At 35.5% G+C, this 23,035-nt stretch overlaps 2 protein-coding genes and 1 non-coding gene across 3 annotated transcripts; 1 reads left to right on the forward strand and 2 right to left on the reverse strand.

Annotated features, from left to right (window-relative positions):
* Positions 1 to 57: 57 nt before the first annotated feature.
* Positions 58 to 22,038, reverse strand: LOC140009678 (major allergen Pru ar 1-like). The gene is made up of 4 exons (XM_072055871.1): positions 21,771 to 22,038; positions 20,792 to 20,913; positions 3,618 to 3,633; positions 58 to 227 (listed from the first exon to the last, which is right to left on the reverse strand). Exons 1-4 carry the CDS (start codon positions 21,946 to 21,948, stop codon positions 58 to 60), a joined length of 486 nt encoding a protein of 161 aa, XP_071911972.1. The 5' UTR covers positions 21,949 to 22,038.
* On the reverse strand, positions 12,214 to 17,556 carry LOC140009584 (uncharacterized). The gene is made up of 5 exons (XM_072055627.1): positions 17,317 to 17,556; positions 16,009 to 16,563; positions 13,477 to 15,894; positions 13,258 to 13,292; positions 12,214 to 12,859 (listed from the first exon to the last, which is right to left on the reverse strand). The coding sequence occupies exons 1-5, from the start codon at positions 17,554 to 17,556 to the stop codon at positions 12,214 to 12,216; spliced, it is 3,894 nt and encodes a 1,297-aa protein (XP_071911728.1).
* Positions 16,913 to 17,019, forward strand: LOC140010075 (small nucleolar RNA R71). The gene has a single exon (XR_011817342.1). It is a non-coding gene; the product is annotated as a small nucleolar RNA R71 (small nucleolar RNA).
* Positions 22,039 to 23,035: the final 997 nt, after the last annotated feature.

The raw sequence follows: 23,035 nt of genomic DNA on the forward strand, positions 1-23,035 counted from the left end.
AGAAGGCACACACAATACTGGATTATTCTTGTTTGGACAGAAACTAATGAAGAAGACTTAGTAGGCATTTGGGTAGGCAGAGAGGTAAGCATCAAGAGCCTCGAACAAGATTCCAGCAGCAATTTCTTTCCCAGACTTGATAATTTCTTGGACATCTTCAGTTATCTCGGCATCACCCTTGGTGTAGTATGTGCTGTTTATGCTGATAATGGATCCACCATCAGCAGTGACGGGTATTTTACATACATGCAAGCTAAAAAATACCGAATTACACCCGTTCACTGCAAGTATACAGATCAACTAGTAGTTTAGGGTATATATCGGGTCGATCCCACAAGGAAGAGTGAACAATTACCGGTATTACTAAAGCTTCTCTATTATTTAGACTATCAATGAATGATAAGAAATTTAACCTACTGCACTTATACAAGAAATTAACAAATAAAAGCTCCTTAGGTTGTGGTATCCCTAACTACTCATGCAAGTGTTATATTTGGATCATTGAATACTACATCTAGGCTAATTATGGTGTAATTTCCTTATGCATTTGAATCCTACTTTCGTAGTGAATCAATTATACTTATAACTAATCCATACCTATTCTCATGGTTATGAAATTAGTTACAAGTTTATTTCTTCAGTGAAATTACATGAAATGAATCACTAAAAACCACATAGGTGCACCTCTACTTTCGTGAGTGTACTCCCTATGTTTAGCACTTCTTGAACTAATGTTAAATCTCAATTTTCATTGCAGAAATAACACCTTAGATAATCAGAATTAATGGTACCAGATTAATCATGATTTCAAGAGCCAAAGTGCTAAATAACTTGCTCAAATACTAGCAATCAAATAGCCAAATAATAAACACTAACAATCATAGGAAGTTCAACCAAACCCAAGGTATAAACTTTAAAAACACATATTAAATATAAAATCCAGAACTTGTATATTAGCTAAACTTGGAATCAAATACAAAAGATAAAGAGTTGGAAAGGAATGTAACCCATGTCACTTGAGCTCATCACCTTGCCTTCTTCATCTCCATTTTCATCCTAATCTAGATAATGTACAAGAGTGGATGAACTAACTAGCTAAACTATACTACACTAATCTAATACTAAGAGAATGGAAAAACTACATTTCTGCACTTCCAAGCTTCTCCCGTATGATAATCTTCCCAAATGTCTCTGCATATAAGCTGATGAAAAATCCTTCCCTTACCAGTCAAAACTTTCTGCTATGATTCTCCAAATCTCCTTTTGTTAAGATAGTCAAAAACCATTGTTTTTGACTTGAAAATAAGCCACCTTGTCTGCCCTTTTGTCTTCTGAAGCATGTGCACCGAATTCTCTTGCAGGTTGTAGCTGGAAAGTAGTCAGAGCACAAGAGAATTGACTGAGCAAAATTGCAGAATTGCGGCCGGAAAACGCGCCTACACAAAACGCGGTTACAAGTCACGTTTTGTGTACTCGCGTATTCACTTTGTCCTTACTTCAGCTGCGATTTTCTCTATCATAAAGGCTGAACTGGATTTTTTGTAAAACACCAAAGTTGTAGCCCTTTGAGTTAGCTTTCCAATGCTTCAAGAATCATCCAAATCTGAGCTTTGTAGCCTGAGATATGATCGAAATACTAAACACTGGTCAGAGCTCTGTTTTCCACTTTGGACAGCTGAGTTGAATTTCGGTATTTCAACTTTTGGACTATGAAAACGGCTGAACTGGACTTTGATGTCTTCATACCAAATGTAGATATATCTCTTAGCTTCAAAATGGTACCAAGATCACCTTGATCCGATCTGTGTAGCTCCAGATATAGTCAAAATACCAAAACGTGTCAGAGTTGTCAAAACCTGACTTTTCTTGATTCAAATTGCATTTTTCCTTTTTACACTTCATATTTTATTTTCACCACTTTAATCCATCTTCAATCATCCAAATATCTTCTCAATGCACTTCATTTGATGATTGAATCATTAAACCTACAAAATATGAAGTTTTTACCATAAAAATCCATAAAATGCAATGTTTAGCCATTTTAACATAAAATGTAGTTTTTTACCAAAACATTAGTTATTTTAGTTATAATACTAAATAATCAAACCAAAATTAACTAATAAAACACACTAAAAATACGTAAAATAAACTCTTATCAAATACCCCCACACTTGAACCATTGCTTGTCCTCAAGCAATAAAAATACAAACCAACAATGATCCAAAATTTGAAAATAAATATATGTAGCATTTCAACTTCATTTCCTCAAAACAGAGTAAATAACCATTATGCAATTATTCAATTAAGTTCAAGTACTCATAATATCAAGTAAAGGAGAGCCAATTATACCGCAATTATAACAAGTTTAATTCAATTTCTCATTCTTACTTAATTTCATACGCAAGTAACTCATATGGTCAATCATTTGCTTCCTAAACCCATGATCATCTTCTTATTTAACTTAAAGAGGGATTTATTTATATAATATAGCTAAATATTACTTAAGTTGTGAAAGTATCTTTTTACGCGAGGATCGACATTTTTAGATGAAGATCACCGGTTACTCAACACTTCACATACTCAAGTTGCTTTGCATACTCTTAATTCAAGTACCGTTTTACGCGAAAGTCGACATTTTTAGATGAAGACACCCGGTTACTAAGTACGAGAATCATTGGAGTAGAATAAATCTTATTTTCTCTTTTTTTCACTTTTTTTTTCTTTTTACAGCAAAGATAATAATAAATTCCTCAAAAGAATAATCATGAAAAGAGTATTGCACTTATTGAACATATTTATCACTTAACGTATAAAATCCAATAAAGAGAAGAAATTTCATCAAATATGCAAAAAAAATATGGGCATAATTTTCTCCACTTTAAAAGATATACTTTCCTACAAATGCAAAAATTATAATCACATAATAGTCATTTTCAAGTTAAATGAGAAAAGAAGTGCTTAAACCACATATATTTATCTCAAATGTAGAAGGAATTTGAACTACTAATGGTATGGAACTTTGTTACCCATTTGGATGAAATTTAAAATTTAAAATTTTTGGGGCAAATTTGCAATTTTGGACAAGATGTTAGAAAAATTTTGAATTTTAACACAAGTCCAATATTTGCAACTAATAAGTCAATCACATACAATATATATAATCTCAATTCTCCCCCCACACTTAACATGCACATTGTCCTCAATGTGTAAAAAGGAAAATCAAGATAAAGAAGGTAATACTCCCCTATGATGTGATTGAATATGAAGCTTCAAAATCCATTGTCCGTGTAACTCCAACGCTTCATAAGTTCCATTGAATAACCATTAGTAATAATAATCGAAACATAGAAAATAAGAAACAAAAGTGATAACAAAGGCTTAATAAAACAAAACGGCGATCCGTAATTTCAAACCTTTGTTTTGGTGATGTACCTATATAAAATACACAATAAGCAACTCAAGGTACAAGAAAATTTATGAGGAAAAGAAGAAAAAAGAGAATCAAGGAAGCTGCATTTTTTTTTTTTTAAAAAAAAAAAAGGTGCTCAAAAAACGCGGCTCAAGAAAACGCGCCTCAAGGTGCGTTTTGTGAAGTCGCGTTTCTTCACAAAACTTGCAGCATTGAAAACGCGACTACGTGAGAAAACGCGACTTTAAGTCGCGTATTTGAAGGCGCGTTTTTGGTTTCTGAACAGGATGGAAAACGCGACTTTGTAGAAAACGCGACTTCCTGTCGCGTTTTGAAGGCGCGTTTTCTTCATTATAGGCACAGAATTGAAAACGCGATTCTATGAAAACGCGATTCAGTGGCGCGTTTCATTGAAAAACCCGTTTTCTGCTGCGAAATTTAGCAGAAATTTAACTTTTGAATAATTACAAATGATACCCCAATTTCCCAAAATGCATCATAGATCATTTGTTTGCTAATATACTCAATGCATGCACATGTAAAATGATCAAAACATGCATTTTAACCCCTTGTAACGAATCAAAAACAACAATTACTCAAATCGAGGGGTTGAGTTCCTTGATCAAATTTCGCCTTTTTTACCTCATTTGGTCACTTTTGCTTCCATTTCCAATACCTACAAATGAAAAATAACAAAATAACTCAAACACATACTTTAAACATAAAATCACCCCAAAATAACATAAACTTAAACAAACATTGGGTTGCCTCCCAATAAGCGCTTCTTTATAGTCAATAGCTTGACTAGTTCACCTTATTTTTCAAGGAGGTTTAGTTAACGAATAATCCACCATTTTAGGTCGTGGTGGATCATTAAAAGGTGGCTTTATCGCAAAAGTCACATGATCTAATGATGTGAGAAATGGAATTGACTTACCTATCCCAAGTGTTTCATAAATATTACCTTGAATATGCACCACTTGAGAATTCACCAAAGAAAATGTCATGAGAGTATCTTGGACAGCAATACCTTTAAAACATATACTTTCACTGCACTCCTCAAGAGGGGTGAAAAATGAGTCATTAAAACTCATCTCTTGAGGCTCAAAGTTAGTTCCAAAGATATTATCTTGTGAAATGGATATTTGCTCATTAAAACACACTTGAAATTCATCATTTTCATCAAACTGCAACCCATTTTCACATACAACATTCCCACCATTCATGCTAGGATCATTTTGCAAATTATTAGAGGAAATAACTTCACACAATACATGTAATTGATCTTGTATTCTACCAAAGTGAGAAGCCAATTCATCTATCCTTTCCTCAATCCTATCAAAACGGTCGGAAGTCACATTAGCTAATTTTTCTATAGCTAACTCCCAAGATGGCTTAGAATCATTAGCTACCATTTCAATTGCCAACTCCCAAGATGGTTTTGATTCATATTGGACACATTCAGGTTGGTAATTATAAAAATATGAAGAATCACTATAAGTACCATGATTATCCCAACCATAAGCATTAGCACTATATCGATCAAAACAAGGATTGTAATGCTCTAATTCATCATAATAATCCACATTTTGTGCTTGCATACATGTATTAGTATCATGATAACCTCCACACAAGTCACAAATCACATGATAAGAATTAAAAACATTAACATTCCTCCCTTGCTCAATTTCATGTATCATGGTGTCCATTTGAACTTGTAACTTAATTACATCAAATTTTGCCTTTAAGCACCTTAAACCATCTTCAAAAGATATACATTCAGTAAATTCTTGGTTACCTCTATTGAAGGAGCTTTGCACTTGGTAACCATCCGTTGCCAATCTTCCACTTCTCAAGCATTGTCCTCCAAATTGACCTACTCTTCTCATCACCTAAAATTGCTTTTAAACAACTTAAGAGCAAAATTAGTAAGAAGAATAGGTTATAAAACACATACACATAAAAACACTAAAATAACAGAAAATAACATTCACACTATAACTAATATTATGTCTAAACTAATAAAGTTGCTCTTCACACCGATATTGCCAAATCTTCCCCGGCAACGGCGCCAAAAACTTGACGGGTATTTTACATACATGCAAGCTAAAAAATACCGAATTACACCCGTTCACTGCAAGTATACAGATCAACTAGTAGTTTAGGGTATATATCGGGTCGATCCCACAAGGAAGAGTGAACAATTACCGGTATTACTAAAGCTTCTCTATTATTTAGACTATCAATGAATGATAAGAAATTTAACCTACTGCACTTATACAAGAAATTAACAAATAAAAGCTCCTTAGGTTGTGGTATCCCTAACTACTCATGCAAGTGTTATATTTGGATCATTGAATACTACATCTAGGCTAATTATGGTATAATTTCCTTATGCATTTGAATCCTACTTTCGTAGTGAATCAATTATACTTATAACTAATCCATACCTATTCTCATGGTTATGAAATTAGCTACAAGTTTATTTCTTCAGTGAAATTACATGAAATGAATCACTAAAAACCACATAGGTGCACCTCTACTTTCGTGAGTGTACTCCCTATGTTTAGCACTTCTTGAACTAATGTTAAATATCAATTTTCATTGCAGAAATAACACCTTAGATAATCACAATTAATGGTGACGGGTTCTTTTTGTATCAATGCAAGTTTAATTCCGATTTTACACCCGTTGGACTGCAAGTATACAGGTCGAAATTTTAGTACAAGATGTGTATCGGGTCGATCCCACGAGGAGCAATTTAAACAATTACTAAGCCCCTGTTCTCTCTATTATTTAGACTTACCATTAATTTTGAGCAGAGAAAATCTAATGCTGTAATCTACAAATCTGATATACAAATCTAGTTTAACAAATGCTGAATGCAAATAGAGAAATTTCACTTAATGAAGATTCTAGGGATGTAGATTCCACTTATGGCATAAACTACACAAATAAATGGATTTACTTCTTGCTATTATTCTTGCTTAACCAGAGATTTATTTCCAAGATTACCAAGTCTCATTTCCATGATGAAATGGCTTAGAGCAATATAGATTTCCCTATTTCCATGGTGAAATACTACTACAACTCTGTTTTAATTCATGAAATACTAAGTAATCCACTTAAGTGTATTTCTATTTTCATGAACATACAACTCAAGCTCTACTCATGTGTTTCCATTGTTATTACCAATTCTCATTGAACAATAACAACTGTAAACAAGTTATTGGTGATCAAACAATAACAAGAAATCACAGCTACACAAGTAGACAAGTTAACTCAAGATATAACAAGTGTAAATCACATTCAATTAGTATTATTTAGCCATAAGTTTCATCTACTCCCTAGATGAAGGAGTTTAGCTACTCATGAATGATTTAACAATCAAATTCACAAGTTTATTAATGCAAAACATCATAAAATACAAGTATAAGAAAGATAAAAGAAAGCTTAGCCAATTGAAGGTGAAGCTCTCCAATTCCTGCTATGTTCTTGCACAATATGATTACAAGTGAAAACTCTCCAAAAAAAATGTTTCTCCAAGTACTCCTATCTAGAGAGAAAACTTGTTGCAAGAAGGAAAACTAGCTACGTATGGTTCCCTTTGCTTCTCCCTTGTGTTTCTGCATAAAAGGTGGTAGAAATTCCATTCCTCTCACTTCATAATTTCCTCCACTTAGATTTTGTAAAAAGAAGTCAAAGATATGATGTTCCTTTTGTCCACACTCATTTGGTCTTCTCTTTTATTGCAGAAGCATGTGCCACCGATTTCTGTCCCTCAAAATAGCTGTAAAAGTTGTGAGAAAGGTAAAGAAAAACGGCTGTGCCACTTGCTGAGGAGAGAGACAGATCCGAGCCTCGGATCCGAGGAGTGATAATGGATCCGAGCTCGGATTATAGGATCCGAGGCCTTCCCATGATGGATCCGAGGTCGGATCGTCCTGACCTCGGATATACTCCGCCAGAAGTACAGACGAGGGGTCGGATCCCTCTTGTACACACGGATCCGAGCTCGGATCCGTGTTTGAACATTTTTCCAGTTTTTCACTTCTTCCCTTTTTCTACATTTTTGCTCCCACTTTCTTGTGTACTTTGTCCTCTGGATGACCCTGACATTTCTTTCAACTTGTGCATGAATTTCATACATCAATTACCTTCACAATTTCACAAAATTACGCATTAATCACTCATTTATCAATTTCTTAACTCTTAAACAATATTTAAGCAATTATCACCAAAAGAGTTTAAATATGGCTTTAATCTTCTCAAAACATACCAAAAATTCATGCCAAATTCATACAAAATGTACGTTAAATATTCACTTATCAAATTCCCCCACACTTGAATCATTGCTTGTCCTCAAGCAATTTTACACAAAACTTACTTCAAATATTCAATAGAGAAAACAGTATGCGTACTCTTGTCAAATTTAATTCCTCAAAAACCTAGAAACCAATTATTATGCCATTTCTCAGATTACACTAAATACTCATAATATTCAATTAAATAAAAATAATTATGCCTAAATTTTGACAAATTCAAATCAATTCTCTCATTCTATCCTAATTCCACAAATAAGTAAATCACATAGTCAATTTTATGGCCTTCCTCATCCCAAAACTTAACAATTTAGAGGGATTTATTCACAATTCATTTTATTTAAATAGTGAAAACGTCTTTTTACGCGAAAATCAACACTTTTAGGTGAAAATTCCCGGTTACTCAACATTTCACTCATTTAAATTGCCAATCATACTCTTAATTCCAATACTTTTTTACGCGAATGTCGACATTTGTAAATGCCAACCCCCGGTTACTCAGTATGTGAATCATTGGAGTAGAAAATTACTAATAATATTTTTCTCTTTTTTTTCTTTTTTTTTTTTTTTTTAACAATCAAATTCAATTTCTTTTTTCCTCTAAGTATAATTAAAGGAAGAATTTGGCCTTTCTTTGACTATATCAATCACTTACTTATAAAATTAAGTAAAAATGATAAATATCATTAATCTTGCAAAACTCTAAGCATAACCTTTCTTATTTAAGCAAATATATACTTTCTAAAATGTAAAAATATTACTTGCATAATAATTCATTTCAAGCCAAATAAGAATTAAACTTTTCCAAAATACACATAGCTTGTTATCCAAATGGAAGATATTTTAGAAAAATTTTGACAGAATTTCCCCATAAAAATGGATGAAACTCCCTGCCAACAACCTCATTTTCACAAAAAATTATCCTCATGACAATATCTCCAAATATAATTCCAACATTTTTAAGCTCTAAACAACTAAAGTCATGCATTTCAAGACACAATCACCCATACGATAAAGTGATCCCTCCCCCACACTTAAAATCTACGATGTCCTCATTGTAGAGGAAGGTAAAAGAACTGAAACTTCCCTCAAATAGGTGGTGATGCAATTTGAAACCCTTAATCATCACGATCATCCAAATTCTGCCCAAATTGAGACAACAAGGGTACCAAACACCATAAGTAGCACAAGATGATTCAAATAAAAGAAAACTGAAATCACAAAGTTTGTTTTAACAAAAGAAAAGAAAAATAAAGAAATAAAAGATCTAATCCGCTAAAAAGTATCATGGTTGCTCGGAACGAGGGTCTACTGCCTCCTCGGCTCCATGATAACCCTGTGAAGTACCAATATGGCCCTCCTCCTGATGAGGTGTCGGAGTAGGAGACCGTCGGATATGAAAATGATCCTCGATCGCACGAAGGCGGCGATCATGTCGGTCGAGGCGCTCAGTCATCATCCGCTCCGTCTGGTCAATGCGCTCGACGACTCGCGTCTCCATACAACAAATAGCATTGAGAAGCTCTTGCCACTTGGAGCGCGGTTGAGGAGGTGGTCGCGGAATCGGAGGAGGAAGAGTCTGCTGTGCCTCCGTCTCTTGGGTTGCCGCTTGTGGTTCAGTGTGAGGCGGAGGCTGAGTGGAAGTCGATGCTTCTCCTGTGTCCCGGACCAAAGCAGCTCCAAAATCAGTAGAAATACCCAAAGCGTTGAGTATAGAAGCATTTACCTCCTCGACAGACCTAGTTACCACCGCTCTCTCGGTTCCACGAGGAACCTTGAGCTTCTCAAACACGAGGGATAGCAGTCGAGGGAATCCGAAGCAAGTCTCGCCGGCCCTCATGCGAGCTGTGGTCCGCATATAGCTGATGATAATGCTGGGTAGAGGAATGCCAGTCAACTGCCTACCCAATCCATGTATCATCTTATCCAGAAAATAGAGATCGCTATTTCGGATCTCCCGTTTACCACTCTTTTTCGGCACCACATTAAATGCAAAAAGATAGAAGATCAGGTGGTATCGATGCTCAAAGGAGTCGGCATATACCGTGAGTTTTTTCGAAGTTCCTCGCTCACGGTACTGACCCTTTAGACGCTCCACGGCTTCTCCCACTTGCCAAGGGTCTCGAGCCTTGAATTCCTTAGTCAGTTTGACATCTTCGCCTTCGTCTATGAGTTGAACGAAACGTCGCAGTGCCTCTCGATTGAGAACCACTTTCCTGCCTCGAACCCACGAGACGATGAGGTTGCCACTGTGGCTCTGCTTGTTCTCCACATTGGCGTAGAACTCCCGGACCAAGTTGGGGTAGTAGTACTTGGGCAATTGAAGGATGTTCTCCCATCCAAGTCGCTTGAATGCTGTCGAAATATGGTAGTGCGCATCCACCTCTGGAGCCAAGTGTTTCTCAATGATGATCTCCTTGGCTAGGCCGGCTTCATACCACTCTTGGTTTTCGAGCGATGTGAATCGTGTGGTATCGTAATCTGGCGGTGGCTCATCACGGCTAGTGGATGCAGTCTTCCGGCGAGATCGAGGTGGTGACTCAGGCGAAGGAGATTCTTCCTCAGGCGACTCCTCATGCACAGAAGGTGTATGTTCTTCACTTGACGATGGTGTAGGAGTACGAATACGAGCCCTCCTTGTACGAGCCATAGCACCTATAAACAAGATGAGTATGTATTAGAAAAGATAGAAACTCGCTCATTCATATTAAAATAGGAATTTAAGAAAATTTCGGCAGAGTTTCCCTTTGAAAAAGGGCTAAACTCCCTGCCAAAATGTCCCCAAATTTAAACAAATAAGCTTCCTAACACTTCTCAAATCCAATTCCTACACTTAGAAAGGATATTAGCAGTAAAGAAATTATTTCATGCATATTAAGTGCAAACAATTTTAAATTATATCTATTTGCAAAAATAAACATTCAAACACTTGAGAATATCATCAATCCAATTCATAACACTCGTTAACACTCAAGTTAACTACACATGACTCCCAAGTTATCCTAATATTAATTATTTCAAGTAAAAGTGGTTCAATGTGCTTAACTTGATCGGGAACACACACTTTTACCCAATGGGCTATTGCTCTAATGATAGCATATCATTTTCAATTATAACATTGATTTATACTTCTCGGAACAGTTCATATATTCACTGAAAGCAAAATTCACAAATTTAAACCACTAAAATGCTCAAGCCCAAAAATTGAGAAGGAAATCTCAAAACTATCACCAAATTCATAATTTTTACACAAATAAGCATGAAAATAATTATTACAGCTGATTTGAGCACAATGTAGCACAATTATATCACGAATTTGCAACAATTAAGCAAAATGTATTGAAAAACTAAAAATATACAAAAATGAGAGATATAAAATGTCACAGAAATTCGAAATTTGTTACCTCAAATAGATGGAGTGATGATGGAGGATGATAATGATGCAAAAATGGAATAGAAACAAGCCCAAATTCGACCTCAAATTGCTAGATTTCAGTTTGGCCCTATTTCGCGTCTTGAAGATCAAAACCCCTCAATTTGATGTTTTTGATTCTAAATTGTTGAGGGTTAATGCTCTCAAGAGGTTAGGGAAGGTTTTATTGTGAAAAATTGGGAATTTTATGGATGAAATGGAAGATTGGAGGAAAGGGGATAGGGTTTCGAAGAGAGAGAGAAGAGAAATCTGGAAAAAATGAGGAACCGAGGCCTCGTTTCCTTTCTTATCGCGAAGAGATCCGAGGTCGGATCCTTTCTGGAAGGCCTCGGATCCTACATGGCTCGGATCAACCTCAACAGAAACACAGACGAGCCCTCGGATCTATCTGGGTTGGAAAAGATCCGAGCTCGGATCTATGGATCCGCGGTCGGATCTGTCTGGGATTTTAGGATCCGAGCTCGGATCCTGACTTCTCTGCACTAATTGCAGAAACTGCAATTTTTCAAACTTTTTCTCCCTTTTCCGGCCAATTCCAAAACACACATTGGACAAACTTTTATCAATTCTAACCTCCCACGCACATGCAATATACCTTAAACACAATATCCATCCTCTCAAAACACAACAAACACATTTACATTGAAAATCGAGGGGTGAGGTTCTTTGATCATTTTTGCATTTTTACATCAAAATGGCATTTCTGAGCATTAAATACACATCAAATGAATCCATGAACCTTTATAACCATGATATCACCAAAACTCACTTGAAATGCACAATGTATGTATAGGCATAGAAATTTTAAACACTTAAAACACAATTTGGTAAGAAAACTCCCTGCCAACATGATCTTCAAGTGCACCTCCAAGATGGATGATAAAACTCCCGTATCTCCTATAAACAAGTGAAATACATCTAATTAGTCAATTAACTTACACCAAAATGTAAGAAACACATAAAAACACACAAATACACTATTATTATTAGGTTGCCTCCCAACAAGCGCTTTTGTTTATAGTCGTTGGCTCGACTTTCCTATAACTTCTTTAATTCTCCATTGCATTTCCTAAGGAGTAATTTACTCCTTTAGGAACCTTTTCTCCGGCCAAATAGGGCTTCAATCTTTGCCCATTTACTTTAAATGGAGAATCATTTTCTCCTTTTATTTCCACTGCTCCATAAGGAAATACTTGAGTTACTTCAAATGGTCCCGACCACCTTGACTTCAATTTTCCTGGAAATAACCTCAGGCGTGAATTGAACAAGAGTACCTTTTGCCCTACCAGAAATTTTTTAGGAATAATATGCTTGTCATGCCAATATTTGATCTTTTCTTTATAAATTTTGGCATTTTCATATGCATGTAGTCGGTGTTCCTCCAATTCACTTAGCTCAAGTAATCGCTTTTCTCCTGCAAAATTACAATCCATGTTAATAGATTTAATTGCCCAATAAGCTTTGTGCTCAATCTCCACAGGTAGGTGACAAGCTTTCCCATAGACTAAACGATACGGTGACATCCCTAGGGGTGTCTTAAATGCCGTTCGGTAAGCCCATAGTGTATCATCTAGCTTTGTAGCCCAATTCTTGCGTGATTTATTCACAGTTTTCTCCAAAATGAGCTTTATCTCTCTATTAGCTAGCTCTGCTTGTCCATTGGCTTGAGGATGATATGGAAGTGATGTCTTGTGCCTACAACCATATTTTAACAATAAGGAATCCAATTGTCTGTTACAAAAATGTTTCCCTTCATCACTTACTATGGCCTTGGGTATACCAAATCTACTGAAAATATTCTTTTTAAGGAATCTAAGTACAATTTTAGAGTCATTAGTAGGTGAAGCGATTGCTTCAACCCATTTAGAAACATAATCCACTGCTACTAAGATGTACTTATTATTAAAAGAACTAGGAAATGGTCCCATAAAATCAATACCCCATACATCGAATAACTCAACTTCCAAGAACGTAGTCAGGGGCATTTCATTCTTTCGAGATATATTTCCAGTTCTTTGGCATGCATCACAATTTTTAACATATTCCCTAGTATCTTGGTACATAGTTGGCCAATAAAATCCTGATTGCCATACCTTTGCCACAGTCTTTGAAGTACTGAAATGACCACCTGTTTCAAGGTTATGACAATGATATAAAACATTATGTACCTCATCTTCAGGAATACATCTACGTATCATACCATCGGCACAATGTCTGTATAGCAATGGTTCCTCCCAAAAGTAACTTTTTACGTCATGTAAGAATTTCTTCTTTTGATGATAATTAAATCCCTTTTGAATCTCTCCACTGACCAAGTAGTTAGCAAAATCTGCATACCATGGAGAATTTCTAAGTGCTAGGACAAACTCATCCGGAAAATTCTCTTGAATTGGAACCTGATCTTTGATTGGGATATATTCCAAACGTGATAAATGATCTGCAACTAGATTCTCCGATCCCTTTTTGTCTTTTATCTCCACATCAAATTCCTGCAATAAAAGAATCCACCGAATTAGTCTAGGTTTTGCATCCTTCTTATGCAGCAAATATTTAAGAGCTGAATGGTCCGTATATATAATGACTTTAGATCCTACTAAATAGGATCTAAATTTGTCCAAAGCAAATATCACTGCCAATAGCTCTTTTTCTGTCGTTGCATAATTGAGTTGAGCCTCATTTAGCAACTTGCTAGCATAGTAAATGACGTGCAATCGTCCTTCTTTCTTTTGTCCCAAAACTGCTCCAACTGCATAATCACTTGCATCACACATCAATTCAAATGGTATTGACCAATCGGGTGAAGTTATAATTGGGGCCAAAATCAATTCCTTCTTCAACCTTTCAAATGCAACCAAACAATTGTCATCAAATTGAAAAGGAGAATCTTTACATAATAAATCACATAATGGCTTTACTATTTTAGAAAAATCTTTAATAAAACGTCTATAAAAGCCAGCATGTCCTAAAAAACTCCTTATCCCCTTGACCTTGCTTGGGGGTGGCAATTTTTCGATGACTTCTATTTTGGCTTGATCCACCTCAATTCCCTTGGAGGAAATCTTGTGTCCTAAGACAATTCCTTCTTTTACCATAAAATGACATTTCTCCCAATTCAGTACAAGATTTGTTTCCTCGCATCTCTGCAAAATTAATTCCAAATTATGAAGACACTGATCAAAAGATGAACCATACACAGAAAAATCATCCATAAATATCTCCATAATTTTCTCAATATAATCAGAAAAAATAGCCATCATGCATCGTTGAAAAGTTGCAGGAGCATTGCATAAACCAAATGGCATTCTTCTAAAGGCAAAAGTGCCATAAGGACATGTAAATGTGGTCTTTTCTTGATCCTCTGGAGCTATAGCTATTTGATTATATCCTGAAAAACCATCAAGAAAACAGTAAAATTCATATCCAGCTATTCGCTCCAATAATTGATCAAGAAATGGTAGGGGAAAATGATCTTTTCTTGTTACCGTATTTAACTTACGATAATCAATACACACTCTCCACCCTACCACAAGTCTAGATAGAATTAATTCATCATTTTTACCCACGATTGTAGTCATTCCACCCTTCTTTGGTACCACATGAATTGGACTAATCCAAACACTATCGGAGATAGGAAAAATTATACCTGCGTCAAGCCATTTAAGAATTTCATTTCTTACCACCTCTTTCATGTTTGGATTGAGTCTTCTTTGTGTTTCCACCACTGGTTTGCAATTGTCCTCCAATAAAATTCGATGCATGCATATAGAAGGACTTATACCTTTAATGTCTGAAATTGTCCATCCAATTGCCTTCTTACACCTTCTTAGAACTCTTAGCAACTTTGCACACTGTTCATCATCAAGGTCAGCACTAACAATTACAGGTAAAGTTTTATTTTCTCCAAGAAATTCATACCTTAGATGAGTCGGAAGTGGCTTGAGCTCTAACCTCGGAGGTTCAATTTCTGAAGGTTGTGAAAACCCTTTTCCTTGGCCAAGACTTTCATACAAATTACCCCTTTTATAAGGTGCTTGAAAATCCAAGTACTTGGCCAATTCTTCAATTTCTTTACAAACATCTTCTTGCTTACCTAAACTCATTAAACAATACTCAAGAGGATCTAAGTCAAGGTTGACTTGACTCATCTCTTGGGTTAGTTTATCAATTGTGCCAATAGAATAAGCATGATCGGTAAAAGAAGGGTATTTTTCCATTTCATTCAAATTAAATTCTACTTCTTCTTCACCTACTTGAAACTTAAGCTTGCCATTTTTTACATCAATAATAGTACCTGCAGTAGTTAGAAATGGTCTACCTAGAATAATTGGCATAGATATATCTTCTTCCATATCTAATACCACAAAATCCACTGGAATGATAAATTTTTGAACTTTTATCAATACATTCTCCAACACTCCCACTGGATATCTAATAGACCGATCCGCTAGTTGCAAAGTAATATTTGTGCGTTTAAGCTCATGCAAACCCAATTGTCTAGCCACCGTTAAAGGTATTAATGATACACTAGCACCAAGATCACACAATGCTTTAGAAAAATCAACGTTACCTATGGTGCAAGGTATAGAAAAACTCCCTGGATCCTTCAACTTCGGTGGTAGCTTATTTTGAATAATTGCACTACATTCCTCCGTTAATGCTATTGTTTCGCAGTCTTCCAACTTTCTTTTTCTAGTCATGATTTCCTTGAGAAATTTCGCATAAGACGGAATCTGCAAAATAGCATCGGCAAAAGGAATGTTAATGTGCAATTGTTTGAAAAGTTTAACAAATTTTTCAAAATCTTTATCAAACTTATTTTGCTTTAATCTTTGTGGAAATGGAACCGCAGGGGGTATTGGAATGGTAGTGGAAGATGATGGTTGCTTTTCTCTTGGATTCTCCCGACTATTTTCCTCCACAATCGCCTCTTGGTTCCTCTGCTTTTCTTCTTGTTTTTCATTCTCATCCTTCTCAACTTCCTTCACTGGAGGATCTTCTAATTGTCTACCACTACGAAGAGTAATGGCTTTCACATGCTCCTTAGGATTGACCTCTGTTTTGCTAGGTAATTCTCCTTGATTTCGATTATTCAAAGAACTAGCAATTTGACCAATTTGGACCTCTACATTCCTGTACATTGTAGTGAGTTGGTCCAACCTTCCTTCTACTCGCTCAAATCTGTCCGAGGTAACTTTTGCAAGCTTTTCCACTGCCATCTCCCAACCAGATTTAGTTTCAGCTTGTTGTTGCCTTGATTGAAATCCCGGTGGATTGGTTGGCCTTGGTTGATTTCCTTGATCCTTCCATCCAAAGTTTGGATGATTTCTCCACCCCGGATTGTAAGTATTCGAGTAGGGGTTATTTTGAGCATTACGATTGTAATTATTGACGAATTGTACCTGTTCAGAATCAACACACTCATTAGTATCATGTTTACCTCCACATACAGAACAGCATGCTACATGTGCATTAGATGAGCTTGGACCTTGTCTACTTAGCAATTTCATCACATTATTCATTTGAGCACTCAGCATATTAAGAGTGTCCATTTCTATCATACCTGCGTGACGTCTTGCATTACCTCTCTCATTGGCCCATTGGTAGTTATTTGCTGCCATTTCTTCTATCAAATTATGAGCTTCTTGGGGTGTTTTACCCATTAAAGCTCCACCTGCAGCTGCATCGATCATAGTTTTAGTAGAAAAAACTAAACCATTATAGAAGGTTTGTATGATTAACCACTCCGGCAATCCATGATGTGGACATTTCCGAAGCAGATCTCTAAACCTTTCCCATGCCTCATATAATGATTCACCTTCTAATTGGCTAAAACTAGTGATATCCATTCTAAGCTTAGCAGTCTTACCTGGTGGAAAATACTTATTTAAGAATGCTCTTGATAATTCATCCCATCCAGTGAAAGTATTGGGAGCATGAGAGTGTAGCCAAAGTTTGGCCTTATCTCTCAATGAAAATGGGAACAATCTTAGCCTTATAGCATCATCACTAACTCCATTCATTTTAATTGTATCACAAATTTCCAAGAATGTAGCTAAGTGTGTATTAGGATCTTCTACTGCATTACCTCCAAATTGAGATTGTTGAACCATTTGGATAAGTGATGGTTTAATCTCAAAGTTGTTAGCATTTACCGCAGGCCTTGCTATGCTCGTTTGTGAACCTTGTGTTCCCGGTATAGTAAAATCTCGCAGAACTCGCCTATTTAGGTCATTTTCCGCCATTTCTTCTTCAAATGGTAATTCTATCAAGATATCTTCTATTGGCTGCCAAACCTCTTGTTCCTCTTGATGCAGTGTATTCCTCCTTTGTCTCCGCAATGTTCTTTCAATTTCAGGATCAAAATGTCCAACTTCTCTATTTGATCGGTGCATGCACTACAAATAAAAATAAGAGAAATTTTTGTAGTTTTAATTCAACAACTTGGATAAAAACAATGAAAATGTCTAAATTAATAGAGATGACTAGGCCCTAATATTGCCGCTCCCCGGCAACGGCGCCAAAAACTTGACGGGTTCTTTTTGTATCAATGCAAGTTTAATTCCGATTTTACACCCGTTGGACTGCAAGTATACAGGTCGAAATTTTAGTACAAGATGTGTATCGGGTCGATCCCACGAGGAGCAATTTAAACAATTACTAAGCCCCTGTTCTCTCTATTATTTAGACTTACCATTAATTTTGAGCAGAGAAAATCTAATGCTGTAATCTACAAATCTGATATACAAATCTAGTTTAACAAATGCTGAATGCAAATAGAGAAATTTCACTTAATGAAGATTCTAGGGATGTAGATTCCACTTATGGCATAAACTACACAAATAAATGGATTTACTTCTTGCTATTATTCTTGCTTAACCAGAGATTTATTTCCAAGATTACCAAGTCTCATTTCCATGATGAAATGGCTTAGAGCAATATAGATTTCCCTATTTCCATGGTGAAATACTACTACAACTCTGTTTTAATTCATGAAATACTAAGTAATCCACTTAAGTGTATTTCTATTTTCATGAACATACAACTCAAGCTCTACTCATGTGTTTCCATTGTTATTACCAATTCTCATTGAACAATAACAACTGTAAACAAGTTATTGGTGATCAAACAATAACAAGAAATCACAGCTACACAAGTAGACAAGTTAACTCAAGATATAACAAGTGTAAATCACATTCAATTAGTATTATTTAGCCATAAGTTTCATCTACTCCCTAGATGAAGGAGTTTAGCTACTCATGAATAATTTAACAATCAAATTCACAAGTTTATTAATGCAAAACATCATAAAGTACAAGTATAAGAAAGATAAAAGAAAGCTTAGCCAATTGAAGGTGAAGCTCTCCAATTCCTGCTATGTTCTTGCACAATATGATTACAAGTGAAAACTCTCCAAAAAAAATGCTTCTCCAAGTACTCCTATCTAGAGAGAAAACTTGTTGCAAGAAGGAAAACTAGCTACGTATGGTTCCCTTTGCTTCTCCCTTGTGTTTCTGCATAAAAGGTGGTAGAAATTCCATTCCTCTCACTTCATAATTTCCTCCACTTAGATTTTGTAAAAAGAAGTCAAAGATATGATGTTCCTTTTGTCCACACTCATTTGGTCTTCTCTTTTATTGCAGAAGCATGTGCCACCGATTTCTGTCCCTCAAAATAGCTGTAAAAGTTGTGAGAAAGGTAAAGAAAAACGGCTATGCCACTTGCTGAGGAGAGAGACAGATCCGAGCCTCGAATCCGAGGAGTGATAATGGATCCGAGCTCGGATTATAGGATCCGAGGCCTTCCCATGATGGATCCGAGGTCGGATCGTCCTGACCTCGGATATACTCCGCCAGAAGTACAGACGAGGGGTCGGATCCCTCTTGTACACACGGATCCGAGCTCGGATCCGTGTTTGAACATTTTTCCAGTTTTTCACTTCTTCCCTTTTTCTACATTTTTGCTCCCACTTTCTTGTGTACTTTGTCCTCTGGATGACCCTGACATTTCTTTCAACTTGTGCATGAATTTCATACATCAATTACCTTCACAATTTCACAAAATTACGCATTAATCACTCATTTATCAATTTCTTAACTCTTAAACAATATTTAAGCAATTATCACCAAAAGAGTTTAAATATGGCTTTAATCTTCTCAAAACATACCAAAAATTCATGCCAAATTCATACAAAATGTACGTTAAATATTCACTTATCAAATGGTACCAGATTAATCATGATTTAAAAAGCCAAAGTGCTAAATAACTTGCTCAAATCATAGCAATCAAATAGCCAAATAATAAACACTAACAATCATAGGAAGTTCAACCAAACCCAAGGTATAAACTTTAAAAACACATATTAAATATAAAATCCAGAACTTGTATATTAGCTAAACTTGGAATCAAATACAAAAGATAAAGAGTTGGAAAGGAATGTAACCCATGTCACTTGAGCTCATCACCTTGCCTTCTTCATCTCCATTTTCATCCTAATCTAGATAATGTACAAGAGTGGATGAACTAACTAGCTAAACTATACTACACTAATCTAATACTAAGAGAATGGAAAAACTACATTTCTGCACTTCCAAGCTTCTCCCGTATGATAATCTTCCCAAATGTCTCTGCATATAAGCTGATGAAAAATCCTTCCCTTACCAGTCAAAACTTTCTGCTATGATTCTCCAAATCTCCTTTTGTTAAGATAGTCAAAAACCATTGTTTTTGACTTGAAAATAAGCCACCTTGTCTGCCCTTTTGTCTTCTGAAGCATGTGCACCGAATTCTCTTGCAGGTTGTAGCTGGAAAGTAGTCAGAGCACAAGAGAATTGACTGAGCAAAATTGCAGAATTGCGGCCGGAAAACGCGCCTACACAAAACGCGGTTACAAGTCACGTTTTGTGTACTCGCGTATTCACTTTGTCCTTACTTCAGCTGCGATTTTCTCTATCATAAAGGCTGAACTGGATTTTTTGTAAAACACCAAAGTTGTAGCCCTTTGAGTTAGCTTTCCAATGCTTCAAGAATCATCCAAATCTGAGCTTTGTAGCCTGAGATATGATCGAAATACTAAACACTGGTCAGAGCTCTGTTTTCCACTTTGGACAGCTGAGTTGAATTTCGGTATTTCAACTTTTGGACTATGAAAACGGCTGAACTGGACTTTGATGTCTTCATACCAAATGTAGATATATCTCTTAGCTTCAAAATGGTACCAAGATCACCTTGATCCGATCTGTGTAGCTCCAGATATAGTCAAAATACCAAAACGTGTCAGAGTTGTCAAAACCTGACTTTTCTTGATTCAAATTGCATTTTTCCTTTTTACACTTCATATTTTATTTTCACCACTTTAATCCATCTTCAATCATCCAAATATCTTCTCAATGCACTTCATTTGATGATTGAATCATTAAACCTACAAAATATGAAGTTTTTACCATAAAAATCCATAAAATGCAATGTTTAGCCATTTTAACATAAAATGTAGTTTTTTACCAAAACATTAGTTATTTTAGTTATAATACTAAATAATCAAACCAAAATTAACTAATAAAACACACTAAAAATACGTAAAATAAACTCTTATCAAGCAGATCCATCATCAGTAGTGGGTAGGATTTGAACCTCGAAAGCGATTTTTTCAATCACATCCTGCAGAGCATCTCCCTCAATCACGGTGCATTTGTAGATGAAGTTCTCCTCGTCTACCTCATCAACATGGATCTTCACACTATTGTGTGGGCTTCCTGTATTATTTAGTTGTTGGTCACAACTTGCCACTTTTTAACTTACACCAAAAACACATAAAAGTAAATTATTATTTATCCCTCTGTAGTTTCACATTTTGCCGGACCATCCACCTATTCTTCAATATTATCCACTTAAAAACTCCTATCATTTACAATAAAATGAAAAATAGACTGAAAACATCTCCAAGTTCCATTCTTAGTTGAAATACTAGTTGACCTTTCACTTAAGTTATAAAATGAATAAGGCCCTAATCTTTTTTTTTTTTCCAAAAAAAAGGCCCTAATCACTTTACATAAAATCATAGGTGTTTATATGGTCATGGTAACCACCTATTGTTCTATGTTATCCACTTAATCCTTATGTGACTATCTATAAAATGGAAAATAGATTGTAAGTACCTAAAATTACACTATCAGCTAAAATGCTAGTTACGTTCTCACTTAAGTTACAAAATTAAATAAGGTCCTAATCACTTTACAAAAAATTATAAGGAGATTATATGGTCAAATACAAGACCATAGCAGGATTGAGTAATTTTCATATTCCAAATTTCATATTTATCACGTATTTTAAGGACACATCTCGATCAACCTCCATAACCGGAAGCGCTTACTATCTAATTTCCACTTTACATGCAACCATAAGAAATTTAAGTGGATAATATCAAACAATACAGGATGGTGTCGTGAAATATAAAACCACACTGGGTAAAAAGTAATTTACCCAAGAAATAAGCACCAGAGGCTCCATAGCCATGCTAGGTGCTGATATAAGCTCGATCTTGAAACAAATGGTTATGCGTTGACAAGTTTGTATCAATATTTGTACGGATATTAGTGATAAGGGTGTGTACCTTGACCAAACTGCGCTGCATAGATGGTTCCAGTCTGATGACCATCGCCTTGGAGGATATCGACACTCTTTACGGCCTGAGGCAAGATTCTGGGAATGAGTTTATCAGCATCAAGGATGATGTTGAAGAGCTTTGCTGGTGGGATCGGGGAGGTGTGATCGTAAGTGATGGCTTCCATGATATCTTTGAGAAATTGAAGAACAAAAGGACTCGAGAAGAAGAGATCAAATTTAGCTTTAATATGTGGAAAGATGTATTGGTGCAAGATGGTTTGGGGAGCTTAGGCTAGTATTTATAGAGTGAAAAACCTAAACGTTTCCGGACTAAAATAGTGCCCAAGTCTTCCTTAATTATTAATTCATATGCAAAAAGCTTGAGATGAACTAGTGATTCATTAGTTGAAATTTGCAAAGTAATCAACTGGTTTATTAATCATTGCACAACTTGCTACAACGACATCACACTATTTTGGCGTACTAAGGGCTTATCAGAAGTAGACAAGGCTCTTAGTGAAATTTATCTACTTTAGCCTTCCTAATAAAAGTTTTCCAGCATTTCTGATGTCCAAGAAAATTCTCTGAGTCCTTACAAATTAGTTTTATGAATGGATCATAAAAAAAAAAACAACTGGACTATTGGCTTTTTTTTATATAGATTTTGTGGATGCAAACAAAGGTAGATAGGTAAATTAGACGTAACCTTCATCATTTTGAAAAGGACTCCAAAAACCATTTTCAAATATGGGAGAATTAATTTTTAGTTTTCTTTTAAGGAATATGTCAAGTAGACGTTTTAAAAAGGTCTTTCGTGTATATCTGAGTTAATTTGACTGTTTACTATCAAATGACTCGAAGTGATATTAAAATGCGATTAGTACTCATGAAAACTTAATGGACAGCATAAATATTTGGGCATTCATCATCTAAGGTTACAAGTTTTATGAATATTCAACAGGCATAAATAGGTTTTTCCCTGCTATTCATCATTCTTCGCTGTTGTCAAATTTATAAAATTACTTTTTCTATTTATTTGTACTTCTATATTTACAAAATAATAATGGACCACAAAAGTCTGAGTTACCTGTGTCTCAGAGAGGAACTGTGCATATGTTTAATTTAAGGTATTATTCTTTTGGACAAGCTAGTTTAGGTGTTTTTGAATTTGAGGGGAGAATAAATTTGTTCATCAATCTCACAATTACTAGTGAATAAATGAAGTATATACTTTTAGTAGTGTTTCAAGCAGGCAAGAATTTCCATGTTTTA

This window comes from Coffea arabica, chromosome 6e (genome assembly GCF_036785885.1).
Source record: "Coffea arabica cultivar ET-39 chromosome 6e, Coffea Arabica ET-39 HiFi, whole genome shotgun sequence".
Classification (NCBI taxonomy): domain Eukaryota; kingdom Viridiplantae; phylum Streptophyta; class Magnoliopsida; order Gentianales; family Rubiaceae; genus Coffea; species Coffea arabica.

Coding starts and splice junctions, on each gene's coding strand:
- LOC140009678 (XM_072055871.1), bottom strand. CDS start 21,948: ATGGAAGCCATCACTTACGATCACACCTCCCCGATCCCACCAGCAAAG. Junction 20,914..21,770: donor TGCAGCGCAGTTTGGTCAAG/GTACACACCCTT, acceptor TAAATAATACAG/GAAGCCCACACAATAGTGTG.
- LOC140009584 (XM_072055627.1), bottom strand. CDS start 17,556: ATGCACCGATCAAATAGAGAAGTTGGACATTTTGATCCTGAAATTGAA. Junction 15,895..16,008: donor CCATTCCAATACCCCCTGCG/GTTCCATTTCCA, acceptor GCTATTTTGCAG/ATTCCGTCTTATGCGAAATT. Junction 12,860..13,257: donor CTTCAAAGACTGTGGCAAAG/GTATGGCAATCA, acceptor ATATGGTTGTAG/GCACAAGACATCACTTCCAT.